Raw genomic sequence first — 12,045 nt, forward strand, 5'->3', positions numbered from 1 at the left:
GCCACTTTCGAAGGAAATTTAAATTAAATTCTGGCTCCTGGATCCAACCCCAGCTCAGCTCCAGTCAATTCAAGCATTTGAGGAGTGAGCCAGTGGATGAGAGTTTTCTGTCTGTCTCCATCTCTCTGCAGATAAACTTCACTGCTTAGAAGTACACCTTTTGCTTGCAGTGATCAATATTTGACCTTTTAGTAATTTTATTTTTTAATAATAATTCCCCTTAGGCCTGTTAGTTTCTCTTACTCATTTCCCAGCTTTCTGCTTGAGACATCAATTCTACACCAAAAAATGCTTTTAGAACCTGCTGATGATGTGCTTTTATCTCCAAATTAAAATGTTCACATTGTCCCTTATCTATAATCACAAAGAGTCAGTTAATAAAAGGAAAACAGATTCTCTTGATATGTTATGTTCAGTGTTGACACATAACTTGATATTTATGTTCAGTGCATATCCCACATTGAGAAGGAAATTTAGGATTCGGGGCTTCACATAGTTTTTCTCAGAAAATATGTTGAAGGTTCATATTGGAGGACAAGGAAAAGTTTTCCTAAACTATTTTAAGTCTCATAAGTTTTAACAAGAACGTTATCTAAACATCAAAATTTGGGATACTGGCATTGGAGGTACTGATTCATTCATTTACTCAACAAATATTTTTGAGTGTGTACTAGGTATAGTTCTAGAAACCGGGGTAATAGCAGCAAACAAAAGAAACATAGGGCTAATATTCTGAGAGAAGATTCTAAATAAATAAAAATTTATAATGTCAGTTTGAATTGTTAGGAGAGAAGAGGTTATTTTTTGAGATATTGAATTCATATCCTGTAAGAATCTTCATTTTTCTTCATAAGAATTTCTGTGTACACAAGTGAAAATGGATAATGATTTAGTCTGGGTTTTCTCTTTAGAAAAAAAAATGGGACATTTAATTTCTCCTTCCAGTTATCTGGACTGAGGATTCTTCTATTCATCTTGGTGAAATGCATTTTTTTAAATAATAGTAACAGACCCATTTTTGTCTGCTACCCTGTTGAAGAGAGATAGCCTAGGAAGGATAAAAAATAAGATTATGTAAGAAAAGGGCAATGATATCTAGGATGGTTTGTGCTGGACAAGGAAGAGTCATTGGGCCTTTATGTATGAGGATCTCCAGTATGAAGAATACAAACTGTTACCCTCCACTCAGATCCTGCGGCCAAAACCCAAGGACTTCCATCAGCAACAGAATATACTGGCAGGGAGATTCATAGACACTGGACTGAACTGTATCACCAGGAAAGAAGCTGTGGAATCTTCTCTGTTAATCTCTGAGAACAAAATAAACATCAACCTGTCTAACGTTCTTAAGAAGAATAATTTACTACAGATAGATAGCTTGAAATTCCATACTGGGGTTATATGAGTGTTTACTTCTACTGTTGTAGATCTCTGATCATATTTAAATTATTTCACTGTTCATGTATACTGTTTTACTCATTCCTTCCATTTGAATTCTCAGTCTACACTGTTACCCAGTTTATTGCACAGTGACTTGGAGTTAGAGATGGTCTAGGACCCAGATCTTCTGTCTCCTGCATTCGTCAGGGCGACTAAAAACTACTTGTCCTGAGGTGTTTGCCTGAAGAACTGATTCATAGTTAAAAGCCAACACAAATCCATCTAGTGCCAAATTTCTTTCTTCAGAAAATGACAAAGTGTGGTTCAAGCATAGTTAATAAAATTGCAGCTGAGATGAGACTGTGAGTCATCTGTCATACCCTGGTCTCTCTTTCGCTAATCAGTTGTGAGAAACATTTCAGAATCAGAGAGCAGCAGCAAAGAAATATGAGATACTCAGACTTCTTGAGGCAATTAGACACTAAAGAGCAGAAGGCAAATCAGTCTTCCTGCTTTGACAGTCTTAAAATACACACAGAAAGAAGACTTTAGAGTTACACTATTTGTGACAGATTTTGACCATAACACATTTTCTAAGAGGAAATAAAAATTACTCACTTCAGGACATGCATTCCACCCTCGCATCAGCAGAGAAGATATGGGCTTGGGAATGGAATAGCCAATGGGAGGTCTAATGTGGTGGTAGGCCATGTCTGCTGCTGCAGCTGCTGCAAAGCCAATGGTCATGTTAGTTTTGAAATTCATGTATTTATTTCAAAAGACATATTAACAGACAAAAAAAGGTATCAAAAGTAAATCTGTACTTCTGCAGAGATTCAAAGAGAACTTTATATATTTATGCTTTCTATGCTTTAAATGGAATAGTGAATGATGTGATACTCTTAGTTTGTGATAGTTCATTCATTTAGTTTTTGACTGAAGGCGTAGTAAGCATAGGGAGTTTACAAAGGAGCAAAGGAACATGAAAAGGAGTGAGTATTCAAGGAGCAAGTAGTTTACAGGAAATCAAAGCAAAAATAGACAAATGGGATTACATCAAGCTGAGAAGCTTTTGCACTGCTAAAGAAACACTCAACAAAGTGAAGAGACAACCAGAAGAATGGAATATTTGTAAACTATGAAAATGATAAAAGATTAATATCCAGAGTCTATAGAGAGCTTGAGAGACAACAACAATGAAAGAATCCAATTAAGAAATGGGAAAAAGGACTTGAACAGGCATTTTTCAAAAGGGGAAATTCAAATCTCCAACAGACATGAAAAATGCTCAGGATCACTAAGATATCAGAGAATGGAAATCAAAACCACAATGAGGTTGCACCTCCCCCCAGTTAGAATGGCTCTCATACAAAAATCAAAACACAATAAAATCTGGTGATGATATAGGGAAAAAGGTACTCTAGTACATTGTTGGTGAGGATGTTAACTACCATAGATTTGGGGAGACAGTATGAGGATTACTCAGAAATCTGAAAATGGATCTCTCATATGATCCAACCATGCCACTCCTGAGAATTCACCAAATTGAGATGAAATCAGCATAGCATAGAAAAAGGGATAGATTTATCTGTACCCCCATGTTTATTGCAGCTGAATTCACAATACCTAAGATATGGAATCAACAGATGTCCATCAAATGATGACTGGATAAAGAAAATATGGTATATCTACACTATGAAATACTACTCAACCATAAAAAAGAATGAAATACTGTCAAATGGATGTAACTAGAAACAAATGTATGTTTTTTTTTCTGATCTGTAGTAACTAATAGAGTACCAAAAAACTGTAACATATGAGCAAACCTGACATTTTAAGATCTGATTGTTTTGTTTATAGCTTTTCTGTCCACTGTTGAGGAACAGTGTTTTTTCTTCTTACTATTTGTTGAATTATTTACTTAGTGGTGAGTTAAGCTAATATTATGCAATCAACTGAAAGTATGTCATTGTAAAATTTAAAAAGAAGATTAAGAAAGTAAGTATGAGTCACTGCTAAAGAAACACTCAACAAAGTGAAGAGACAACCAGAAGAATGGATGTATGTATGAAATACATGAAATTTTTTTACTTTATATAAATGAAATTATTAAAAAATAATTATTCTCTACATATTAACAATTGAAATCCCAGCATCTTCATCAACATTAATGGATTTAAGCTTAAAAACTATTTTGCTAGGGTCAGCATTGTGGCATAGGATGTAAAGCTGCTGCCTGCTAGTTGGTATCACATATGGGAACCAGTTCATGTTCTGGCTGCTCCATTTCCAATCCAGCTACCTGTAAAAGCCTAGGAAAGCTGTGAAAGATGACCCATGTACCTGTGCCCTAGCTACTCACTTGGGAGACCTTAAAGAAGTTCCTGACACCTATATTTGGTTTGGCCCAGCCCTGGCTGTTGTGGCCACTTGGGGAGTGAACCAGTGGATGGAAGATCTTTCTTCCTATGTCTCTCCCTTTTCTGTGTAACTTTCACTTTCATATAAATCTTAAAAACCCATGAAAACTCTATTTTGCCCAAATAATATAGATGCATTCAAAAGAGAAAAGTTCAGGGTTATCCTATGTTTTGCTGTGTGCAACATAAGGCCTTCCATGTTGGATTCATGACACTGCTCAGCCTGGTATGATTTATGATTTATCTTTCAATCTCTACTTCCAAAAGCTACACATTACCAGGACACTTTGATTAAAACTGCCTTGTAGTATGTCTTGATATTTGGTATTGTGATGCTTCCAGCTTTGTTTGTGTTGTTTTAGATTGCTTCAGCTATTCAGAGTGTCTTGTGTTTCCATATAAATGTTAGCCTTGTTATTTCTAGATCTGAGAAGAATATCCATATTTTGATTGGGCTAACACTGAATCAGTAAATTGTGGCCATTTTGATGATATTAATTCTTTATGTCCATGAGCATGAAAGATTTTTCCATTTTCTGTGTCTTCTTTTATTTATTTCTTTAATGTTTAGTAATTGTCATTGTAGCGATCTTTCACCTACTTGGTTAAATTTATTCCAAGGCATTTAAATTTTTGGAGCTATTATGAATGGGACTGATTTTATATGTTCTTTCTGAGCCATTGCATTTTCTGGGTATGCAGAGGTTGTTGATTTTGTGTGTTGAGTTCATATCCTGCAACTTTACCAAACTGTCTTATGAGTTCCAATAGTCTCTTAGTGGAGTCTTTTGTTTCCCCTGTACATAGACTCATGTCATCTGCAACTAGGGATACTTTGACTTCCACCTTTCCAATTTGTATTCTTTTGATTTCTCTTTCTTTTAATTTTTAAAAAAGATTTGTTTATTTGAAAGGCAGAGTTACACACACACAGAGAAGGAGAGGCAGAGGCAGAGAGAGAGGAGTTTCTTTTTATTTGTTCACTACCGCAAATTGCTGCAATAGCCAGAGCTGGGCTGATCTGAAACCAGGAGCCCAGAGCTCCTTCCAGATCTCCTATGTGGGTGCAGGGGCCCAAGGACTTGGGCCATCTTCCACTGCTTTCCCAGGTCATAGCCGAGAGCTGGCTCAGAAGCGGAGAAGCCGAGATTCAAATTGGCACCCATATGGGATACTGGCACTGCAGGCGGCAGTTTGAACTGCTATGCTACCGTCTCAGACAGTGAGAGAGAGAGAGACAGAGAGAAAGGTCTTCCTTCCATTGGATCAGTCCCCAAATGGCCACAATGGTCGGAGCTGCGCTGAACTGAAGCCAGGAGCCAGGTGTTTCCTCCCGGTCTCTCATGTGGGTGTAGGGGCCCAAGCACTTGGGCCATCCTCCACTGCTTTCCTAGGCCACAGCAGAGAGCTGGACTGGAAGGGGAGCAACTGGGACTAGAATCACCACCCATATGGGATGCTGGTGCCACAGGTGGAGGATTAACCTAGTGTGCCACAGTGCTGGCCCCTCCATGTTTTGATATTTTGAATTGTCATCTTCATTTGCTTCCAGGAATTTTTTGATATCCCTTTTGATTTATTCTGTGACCCACTGTTTATTCAGGAGCATGTTGTTCAATCTCCATGTGTTTGCATATTTTCCAGAGATTCTTAGTTGTTAGTTTCCATCTTCCTTAAGTTGCCATCAGAAAAGATACATGGTATGATTTCAGTTTTTTTTTTAATTTGCTGAAACTATTTAAAATTGCTGAGACCATTTGCATATGGTCTAGCCTATAGAATGTTCCATGTGCTGATGAAAATAACGTATATTCTTCAATTGTGGGATAAAATGTTCTGTATGTATCAGTTAGGTCCATTTGGTCCATAGTGTAGATTAGTTCTGTTGTTATCTTTGTTGATTTTCTGTCTAGTTGATTTGTGCATTGATGGAAGTGGGGTGTTGAAATCCCCTATTACTATTGTACTGGAGTGTATGTCTCCTTTTAGATCCATTAACATTTGCTTTAAATAGCCAGGTGCCCTGGCATTGAATGCATACGCATTTACTATAGTCACATATTCCTGTTGAATTGATCCTTTAATACATAAAGCCTTTCTCTGTCTATTTTAACAGTTTTTACGTTAAAGTCTATTTTGTCTGACATTAGGGGGTGGTTTCAATACTTGTTTTTGCTTTATGTTTTCAGATATTTTTTTCCATCCTTTCACTTTCAATCTGCATGTATATTTGTTTGTGAGGTATGTTTCTTTCAGGCTATTAGTTGGGGCTTGTTTCTTTAATCCATTCAGGTAGTCTGCAACTTTTAATTATATAATTTGCGCCATTTACACTCAAGGTTATTATTGATAAGCAATGATTTATTCCTACCATTTTTTCATAAAAGGGATCACACAGTCTACTAATACTAACTGATAGAATTAAAAAGGAGAGAACGATCCAACATGGGAAGCAGGATATACAGCAGACTCATAGAATGGCAGAATTCCTAAAAGCACTCTGGCTTCAGAATCAGCCCTTAAGGCATTCAGATCTGGCTGAAGAGCCCATGAGAGTATTTTAGGCATGGATAGCCAAGACACTCTGGTGAAAACAAAACAAAACAAAACAAAAAACCACAACAACAACAACAAAAAAGCCACCTAAATGAATGATCTTTGTGAGGGAGATCCCAGTTGAAAGAACGGGCCATCAAAGAAGGAAGTACCTTTCTCTGAAGGGAAGAGAGAACTTCCACTTTGACTATGACCTTGTCTAAATAAGATCAGAGTTGGTGAATTCAAAAGGCTTCCATAGCCTTGGCAACTCATGACAAGAGCCTTGGGTGATTACTGATGTCATAAACAAGAGTGTCAATTGTTAAATCAACAACAGGAGTCACTGTGCACTTACTCCCCATGTAGGATCTCTGTCCGTAATGTGTTGTACTATGTGAATTAACAGTATAACTAGTACTCAAATAGTACTTTACACTTTGTGTTTCTGTGTGGGTGCAAACTGTTGAAATCTTTACTTAGTATATACTAAATTGATCTTCTGTATATAAAGATAATTGAAAATGAATCTTGGCCAGCACCGTAGCTCACTAGGCTAGACCTCCGCCTGCAGTGCCGGCACCCCGGGTTCTAGTCCCAGTTGGGGTGCTGGATTCTGTCCCGGTTGCTCCTCTTCCAGTCCAGCTCTCTGCTGTGGCCCGGGAGTACAGTGGAGGCTGGCCCAAGTGCTTGGGCCCTGTACCCGCATGGGATACCAGGAGGAAGCACCTGACTCCTGGATTCAGATTGGTGCAGCGCTGGCCGCAACACGCCGGCCGTAGTGGCCACTTGGGGAGTGAACCAATGGAAAACGAAGACCTTTCTCTCTGTTTCTTTCTCTCTCTAACTCTGCCTGTCAAAAAATAAATAAAAAATAAGAAAAAAATGAATTGATGTGAATGGGATGGCAGAGGGAGCAGAAGATGGGAGAGTTGTGGGTGGGAGGGAAGTTATGGGGAGGAAAGAGCCACTGTAATCCAAGTGTTGTACTTTGGAAATTTATATTTATAAATAAAAGTTAAAAAAAAAAGAAACAAAAAGAAAGCTTTCTGCTGTTATTTGACTGAATAAGCCTTCTAATCCATTCTTTATTTCCAAACCTTTAGTAACTCCTGAGACACATACCTTTGTTCATTTGATACTATTTGTTAAACTCCTTTAGAACCTTTATATACATTATGTTTGATAATTCTACTCACTGATTAAATTCTCTAGTATTGGCTGCCTGTATGGATTTCAAACTCCCCATCTTTGTATTGTGATACTAGGATCTACTTTGTAAATTCCTGAATGCTCAATATTTATCTGTTCCACAGCCAATGATTTCTGTAACTGTCTTGAAATCAAGTGATAGCTAGTTTTAGTGAAGCCATTTTGTATCAGACATCATGGTGGATATTTACACAAATTCCTTAAAGCCTTATAACAATCCTGCATGGCAGCAATTGTTAGGTGTGTGCTTTTGTGTGTACATGTGTGTAACTAGCTTTTAATTTGTAACCATTTTATATGTAATTAATAGTTGGTGCAGCCATGTATTCCAAATCCATGCTCTCTTCAGAACACATCATGATGAAATGATGTTGTAATTAATCCATGATGATCTTTTTATTTCCCAGATATGTTGCTCTGCACTAATGGGAGGATAAATTCCAGGCCATTGCTGCTTCCCATCTTCCAGCTGTGGTGTTTTAAACACTGGTCTATACCTTAATGATTTTTCAGATATAACTCACAACCACTACTTCTTGTCTGCTAAAATTTACTTCTATTCAATTTTGTTTTTCTACCTCCTCCAATAGATTTGGTAAAATTATACCAGTACAATTTAACATTTTGTTTTATAGATTATTCTGAATTACTTTGTAATTTTGCCAATTGTAAAATTAACACTTGTTCTTTATAAAAGTTTATAAAATTAAGAGAATGAGAAATAATAAAATGTTATAATTCAGAAATAACCATTGTTAAAACATATTATGTCTTATATATTCTCTATAGCTTTGAGATTATATTAACATAGCATTATGTAATTATTTTTGACTAACTTAAATCATTAGCTTATGCAATTAAGCATTTTTTTGTGATAGTAAAACTCTGTTAACAGTTTAAGAACTGATTGATTTAAACCTTTCCCAATTTTAGGTTGGATGTAAATATCTCAAGGATATTTTTTCAATATGAATTTCCATCTCTCATAACTTATTTATTTTTGTAATTCTTCAGGGGTGAGAAATAATATGTCAAAGGGCATATTAGTTTAAAGTGTTAAACTATTTTCTTAACAGTTGCACCAGTTTATACTATCAATAGTAAATATGTGGAAGGCATATCATTACATCTACTGCAGACTATAAATCCTTTTTTTTTACTAATTTGAGGTAATATATCTACTTTTTTCGATTGTGTTCTTAATTATCTAATGTGTGGTTACTGAACAAACATCTCTTTTGTGTCACAAAAATTTTGGTGTGTTAGATTTCATTCATTGGTTACTCAACTATTTGTAATTTTTTCCAGAATGAGATAAATCACTAAGTGAACAAATAAATTTATTAAGCAATGATTACTGATCTTCTAGCTCTACTCTATGTTTTATCTTATGACCATTTATATATTACTGAACCAGTGCAGCTATAAGCACATAAACCAGTATAATGGAAACATTTGAACTATTCATATCCTAATGGATGGGGAGGGACTACTCATAACATGAGTTAAGCTCAGATGCATATGTCAGTCATCCCCCTTTGACGCTCTTAGGACAAGTACATAGAGTTACTTGTTTGCTTCTTGGCACTGTGTGTGGACAATCAGTTTAAGATGAATGATATTTAATTTTTCATTATTCAAAGTGGATTCTGAAAAGCCTTGGCATCTTATGCTTCCCTTTGCTTTATATTTTCTTGGCACTGATATTGCTCATTAGCACCTCTATGAGAAAGTGGACAATGCAACATGAGGGGCGTCACAGAATTGAAACTTGTCACCTTTGAGATTGTTTTGTCAGAGTTGCCCAAGTGGTCATGTTAGCCTTACAGCTGGCATATTTTCTGGTAGTACAAATTCAGGAATGAGACTGTCAGCCCATTATTCAAAATTTAACTTGGTTAATATAAAAATACATTAAATAATTATATAAATGTTGGCTTTTACTTTCACAAAAGAAATTTTGTTGTTAATAGAGGCAAAATTTTTAAAAAATAATTTATTGAACAGTTATTTTTTTTCCAACACTATCCTAAGATATCATTAGCTTGGTAATGCTAATTATTTTTTCCAATCCTAGCCTAAGATACCATTATCTTGATAAAACTTATAACAAACTTTAAGAGTAAGGCTATTTACCAGAAGTTCTACAATAATAAGAGGGTTCTTCTTAGCTATTCCATATGGCAGCATGAGGTATTGAACACTTAAAGCATGGCGAGGATGACTGAGACATTGAATTTTTGATTTGTTTAATCTCAAATAATATAAATTTAAGCAGTCATGATTAGTGACTTACATATTGGATAGCACTATTCTAGAGCCCAATTTTCTTCTGCTCCCAGTCTGAATAAAGAGACTTCAGTTAAACACAATGTTGTGACTCAGTTTCAAGGTTCCAATTTTCTCAATGTCATGGTGTCAGTTTGTGAATTGAAATTATTCCATGTGTAACAAGACTTTATTAAGAAAAGATACGGGAAAGATGTTTGGTGCTGCAGTTGACGTCACTTGGGATGCCCACATACTGTGTCAGAATGCCTGGGTTTGAGTGCTGTCTCCACTTTGGGTTCTGGCTTCCTGGAAATGCACAGCCTGGGAGGCAGAAGGCAACGATCAAGTATGCGGATCCCTGCCACCCATATGGAATATCTGGATTGGGTTCTTATTGCTTGGCTTCAGCCTACACAGCCCTGGATATTACAGAGATTTGGGGAGTGAGTCAGAGGATAGATCTGTCTTTCTGTTTCTCTGCCTCCAAGTGAATAAGATAAATAATATAAAAAAGGGAGGATATAAATAGATTTTCAATATTGTCTTTTAAAAGAGATAGACTAGACAGCAACAGAACAGGCATTGTTCATAACATATGATAATCTCCATTTATTTATTCCTATATAAAAATGAATTGAATATTCTATATTATTATAGACAAAGAAAAAATTAAATTTTTAAAGTGAAGTTTGGTAAGCAGATAATGAAGAAATAATGACTGGATTTCCAATGCATTTATAGTTCATTTGTTAATTCTGAAGTGTGATTCCTTTTGCCCGAAATGCTCCTTTCCATCCTCTTTCTCTTCATAATGTCTACTGTCATATAAGTCTAGCTTAGATTGATTCTCTCTGGGTATATATAGATCATAAAATTCTTGAAGTCGGGGCTGACACAGTGGTGCAGAGGGTTAAAGCCCTGTCCTGAATTGCCGGCATCCCATATGGGCGCCAGTTCTAGTCCTGGCTGCTCCTCTTCTGCTCTAGCTCTCTGCTGTGGCCTGGGAATGCAGTAGAAGATGGCCCAAGTCCTTGGGCCCCTGCACCCATGTGGGAGACCTGGAAGAAGCTCCTGGCTCCTGGCTTCAGATCAGTACAGCTCTGGCCATTGTGGCCATCTGGGGAGTGAACCAGCGGATGGAAGACCTCTCTCTCTGTCTCTGCCTCTCTCTCTAACACTCTTTCAAATAAATAAAATAAATATTTAAAAAAAATCCTTGACCTTAGTGTGCTGTACATTGTGATTTAATGCTATAACTAGTACTCAAACAGTATTTTTCACTTTGTGTTTCTGTGTGGGAGCAAACTGTTGAAATCCATACTTAATGTATACTAAGCTGATCTTCTGTATATAAAGAGAATCGAAAATGAATCTTGATGTGAATGGAAGGGGAGAGGGAGTGGGAAAGGGGAGGGTTGCGGGTGGGAGGGACGTTATGGGGGGGAAGCCATTGTAATCCATAAGCTGTACTTTGGAAATTTATATTCATTAAATAAAAGTTAAAAAAAAAACTAAGCTAAAAAAAATCCTTAAAGTCAGGAACTGTGTCTTTTTAAAAAAAAAATACTCATTTATTTATTTTCATCTACCAGAAAAGCAGAGAGAGAAAAGAGAAGGAGAGAGAGAGAGCGCGAGAGAGAGCGAGCACTTCCGTTCACTTTTTAACTCCCCAAATGCCCAGCTGGGAAACTGGAATTCCATCCAAGTCTCCCACAGGGATGACAGTTGAGCCTCCCAGGATGCACTAGCAGTAAGATGGATTGAAAGCGGAGTAGACAGGACTTGAATCAGACCCTCTTCTATGGGATGTTGGACATGGGATATGAGTATGCCAAGCACCAATTTAACTCACTGCACCTCAGTGCCTGCTGCAGAACTATCTTCTTATCCCGTGCCTAACACAGTAACTGGTGATTAATTTATAATGAACCAATGAATGTGATAATTCAAGATATCCTTTAGCTAGAAAACAATATAGACTTGTGTAAAATTAATTAAAAGAAAAGAAGGAAGGAAAGGAGGGTATTGGGGCAGGGATGGGGAGGGAGGGAAATACGGTTATCTTAGAGCTATATCTATAACATACATGTAATATATTTTCTTTATATTAAAAAGTAACAATGGGGGCCGGTGCTGTGGCACAGCAGGTTAATCCTCTGCCTGCAGTGCCGGTATCCCATATGGGCACTGGTTATGGTTCCGGCTACTCCAATTCCAGTCCAGCTCT

At 36.9% G+C, this 12,045-nt stretch overlaps 1 protein-coding gene across 9 annotated transcripts in view; it reads right to left on the reverse strand.

The window, feature by feature from the left end:
• The window catches only part of TNNI3K (TNNI3 interacting kinase), a 372,046-nt gene that overhangs the window by 91,789 nt on the left and 268,212 nt on the right, over positions 1–12,045 (reverse strand). For 7 of the 9 annotated variants that reach the window (XM_017345534.3, XM_002715920.5, NM_001204807.2 and 4 more), the window contains one exon: positions 1,999–2,108. The exons of 1 other annotated variant lie outside the window; for it this stretch is intronic. In XM_017345534.3, coding sequence (XP_017201023.1) covers positions 1,999–2,108 — 110 coding nt within the window. The remainder of the gene's footprint in view (positions 1–1,998; positions 2,109–12,045) is intronic. One more of the 9 variants, XM_051856121.2, reaches the window with a different exon arrangement.

The sequence above is a fragment of the Oryctolagus cuniculus genome, chromosome 7 (genome assembly GCF_964237555.1).
Source record: "Oryctolagus cuniculus chromosome 7, mOryCun1.1, whole genome shotgun sequence".
Lineage (NCBI taxonomy): Eukaryota > Metazoa > Chordata > Mammalia > Lagomorpha > Leporidae > Oryctolagus > Oryctolagus cuniculus.